We start from the raw sequence: 4,195 nt of genomic DNA, 5'->3' as shown, positions 1-4,195 counted from the left end.
TTTGCGTGACGCGTCATTTACATGACGGCCAAGAAAGCTGTCATGTAGGTTAAAAAAATGACTTATTTCAGGAAATTTTGCCGTCGTTGTTTTTTTAAATTATTATGGTTTCTTTTTTTTAATTATTCCCTTTTTTATTTTATTTTGTTTCATTTTATTTTTTAGCCTCAAAGTTTTCAGGTACGTACGTGCGTACAGTGCGTAGATCGTCAAGGTCAGGGGCGTAGCTACCTGTGCTTAGGAATGTTTGCAATCCATGCGCATAAAAACGTAGAGCGGTCACGTCTGTAGCTAAATGTAACACGTCAGAACTACCTACGTGCAAGACGTCGTGCAAGAAAGTAAGTCGATTTCTCTGTTTTGCCTCCTGTTCAGTTTCACTGAAATTCCAAACAGTCAAGTCACATATCAGCGCAGGCGAAGACCTTTATCGAAAGCATTCAGCATGTCTTCGCTGATAACTGCCGTATTTAAAGCCACTATCGGCCTGTTGGTGAATAAAGGAAGAGACAAACTGGCAGAAAAGTTGACTGAGGGTGATGTTACAGATCAGAAGTTCCGTGGACTGATCATCCGTGAAATCGATGAAATAAAGTCGAAGTTGGATGGGCTGGCAAGAAAGGATTTATTAGCAAGTATCAGTCTTTTTAAAGAAGGAATCGAGATGTTATATGAAGTGTTTGAAAGTGTCAGATCTAGCACCGAGTATCGCACGATAACTGCACAAACCCAAGCTGCAGCCGAAACCAGAATTGATAAAACAAATTTTATCTCGCTGGAAGAAATGGGAAAACTGGAACTGATTGCCTTGGATGAATCCGCTACGAGGAGGCTTAGTAAAGTGATGGAGACTTCTAATGAAGCTCGATTGGAAGCAATAAAGGCTTTTAGTAATGAAGCTTTGGAATTACCTGATCGCCTGTTAGCTATGCAATATCGCCTGATGGCGACGATATTGAGGACAATTGACAATCCTACCGACGCATTAGCAGCTTGTAGAGTCTGCCTTGCTGAGTTACACCAAGTACCAGCAGTTAAAGAGTGTTTCAAAGTTGAGTTGGAGAGAGGACTAAGATTGAGGGCTCTTTTTAAGAAAGACGAACGAAGGCAAATAATTTATTCAGTCTGTCACGCGAATCGTGTGATCCATGATGTCATGCAAATGTGCGGCATTCGAAATCTGTGGACGTTGCCTGTGGTTGATACGGGGAAAGAGAAAGTAGATCCACTCCGCGACGGGAGAGTTGTTGACGCACTGATGAAACAAGGCCTAGAGAATTGTTGTTTACAATGGTCATTTGGTCTGGTCAAGGGACAAGAGAAGCCGGACAAGCTTAAGTGGCCGATTGATATATCTATAAACGCCAAGCAACAGTTCCTTATGGTAGTCGTTGATCCAGATCTTGATACTTACACCGTGGAGGTGTTTGATAGCAACGGAAAGTTTGTTTTCAATTTTAAACCTAAATCTGAAGACGCTGATGCAACAGTAATAATTTGGAGCGTTGCCACTTCGGACATGGACGACCAGATCTATTTACTAGTTAACGTTGAACTGAAGGGCAAGAAGAATGAGAAGAGTGAAGTGCAGGTTTTTAACAAGACCGCTGAACTGCAGCACAAGTTTCCTGTGAGGAGGGTTTGGCTTTGGCGTAACAGACTAAGAGTGACCAGAAATAAAGTGCTGATGCTTTCTGATGACGTTGTTGATGTTCATGAGCTGAGTGGCGAGTTCGTTTGCAGATTTGGCGAAGAATTGCGCATGCGTGCAACAGATATCGCCGCTACATGTGATGGTCGCGTCATGATAGTAGACCCACGGGATTCATGTGTTCACCTTTTCACTGAAGAGGGACAACAGCTTGCCGAATTTCATATCAGCACCCACGCACTCTTAGCCAATTATTTCATCGCACATCACCCTGTAGGTGATCACGTAGTTATTGCTTACGAACGAAGAGACCTCCTGGAGCTGGCTATATACACCGTAAAAGGCGAACTCGTTCGAATAATTCAGCTTGATGAAGGAGTATCGTCAGTGCATGGAATTACAGTGAGCATGGAAGGTCACATTGCTGTGGCTTTTGTAGGCAAGCGTCCCCTGAATGGAAAGGTGGTAGTTGTCGTTTAAAAAAATTATTAAAAACTGAATAAAATAAAATTCTAAAACATAGGCTAACAATTAGTTAGCCTTCCACGCAGACGTTCTATTGGTTCGTCACGCAATTCTTGTGGGGAAGGGTTTGTGACTAAGCCCCAAGGGGGTGTGCGTGGAAAAGTAAAGTAGAAACAATGAGATCAATTAACTCTTGAAACAATACAGTAACGTTTCTTTAACCATAATAGTTTGATATAAAAAGGGATAGTTTAACAGTTGACATACTGTAATATACTAGAGTGGGCGAACACTAAAAACAAACAACACCAGCAGTCTGGGAAAATCAGTCCAAAGTCAACCATGCGATCGACTGCATGGGAGGGGGTAAAGATTCTTGAACAGGAGACGGTGGACATCATCAGAAAATCCGAGCGGACTAACCCTAAATAACGATGGGGGTTATGTGGGGTGGATCCAGGTTTTTAGCAGGGGGGTTCGAGGGCATCCTCGCCCAAAAATTTTTGAAATTTCAAGCCTCGGAAACGCGATTTCCGCCATTCTGAGGCAAAGTCAGCGTGTTTTGATACCTCGTTTTTTAATGTTAAAATGCCATTCCTTTTGCATCAAAATATAACAAAGCTGCGTAAACCTGATGCAGATTTGCATTTATAAACGTATGATAAAAATATACTGCATTTCATCTTATTTCAATTTTGTGTTTCATCAAAGACGGGATCAACAAGAAACATTCTTCGGGGTATCTACCCGCAAAAGGCTGAACCAGCGCATCGTAGTCAACGGGCTTTATTGAGCAGCAGAGGCTTAACTTGGTTAGAATTTATTGCATTTAAGATTGACTGTAAGCAATTATTCAATATTTTTACAAGTTTTAGACGTCAGCTGTTTTAATTCAGGGGGTTCGATCGAACCCCTCGATTACTAAGGTCAAGACATTTGTTGATATACAGTAAAAAGAACCGCTATTTGTCTCTACTTTCTGAAAAAAAAGGGTATAGCTAGGGCTATGAGCTTGTGGTGTATGTAGCTGGGTTTTTCAATGAATTTTTACTTTTGTTTCGGCTTTCTTTGAAGTGTAAGAAATATATATATAAAAAAATATGGTAGGTACAGTCATATTGAGATAGGATAATCCAATTTGGAGACAAGAATCAGCGAGGATTCAGGAAAAGGTTTCTATTTTTTAAATGACTAGTGCACCGGGTGTCTTATATTCCACTTGCTACCTATTGAATCTGGGCGCTACAAGAAGATACCCAGAGTTGAGAGGCTTTGTCCCCTTTGTAATAGATCCGAAATCGGCGATGAATTCCACTATTTGTTGAAATGTACCCACTCATCACTTTCTCATTTAGGGGTATCTTCTTGGAGAGCCTATACTCGATAAACAGTAATTTTATGAGTATGTCTTGCAAGGCACTATTTTTATATATCATGTCTATAAGCGATGAAAACATCATAAATCTGAGTACCTCTTATATTGAAATTATTCTAAATTGTTATACATCCAAACTCTAATAAAACTTTCTTATCATACGAGTAGCGTATGATAGCCAAGTAATTTTTCTTTTATGATAATATTTTATCAATTGTTCCTTTCTTTCTTTCTTACTTAACTTTTATTTTACTTTTTTCATTTGAGATTGTTTTGGTACTGAAATCTTCATGTCGAAGATAAAGTTAATAAAGTTATTGTTGTTATATTCCAATTGCTGTATGTCACAGGTGAAGCAAGAAGTTGTTCTGACTTGAGTGACCTATATATTCGGTTCAGTTGATCTGCGTATCCAGAAGAGGTTCTTAGCTTTGCTACAAGCTATAAGTTTGCCCGGCCATGACGAGGCAAATAACGAGTCAAAAGTGCATTCATTTGGGCATGTTTAGATAATCTTTCAATCAAAAAAATATGGCATAGATTAAAGGTCTCTTTGATCGCCTTGGAAACAGCTATGTGCACGTGTGCGCATTGAGTAACCAGCCGAGCAACCGAATTAGGGTGTTCATGAAGTACTCATTGCTGTATAAGGCATTATACACATCTAACCAAAATACTGAAAGAAAAAATTAATAGAAAATTGC

At 39.8% G+C, this 4,195-nt stretch overlaps 1 protein-coding gene across 1 annotated transcript; it reads left to right on the top strand.

The window, feature by feature from the left end:
• The first annotated feature begins 299 nt into the window (after nt 1-299).
• On the top strand, nt 300-3,825 carry LOC140930885 (uncharacterized). The gene has a single exon (XM_073380596.1). It carries the CDS (start codon nt 446-448, stop codon nt 2,129-2,131), a length of 1,686 nt encoding a protein of 561 aa, XP_073236697.1. The 5' UTR covers nt 300-445; the 3' UTR covers nt 2,132-3,825.
• The last annotated feature ends 370 nt before the right edge of the window (nt 3,826-4,195 follow it).

Source organism: Porites lutea, chromosome 3 (genome assembly GCF_958299795.1).
Source record: "Porites lutea chromosome 3, jaPorLute2.1, whole genome shotgun sequence".
Lineage (NCBI taxonomy): Eukaryota > Metazoa > Cnidaria > Anthozoa > Scleractinia > Poritidae > Porites > Porites lutea.
The sequence above is the reverse complement of the archived record's forward strand: the minus strand, read 5'-3'. Positions and strand labels throughout refer to the sequence as shown.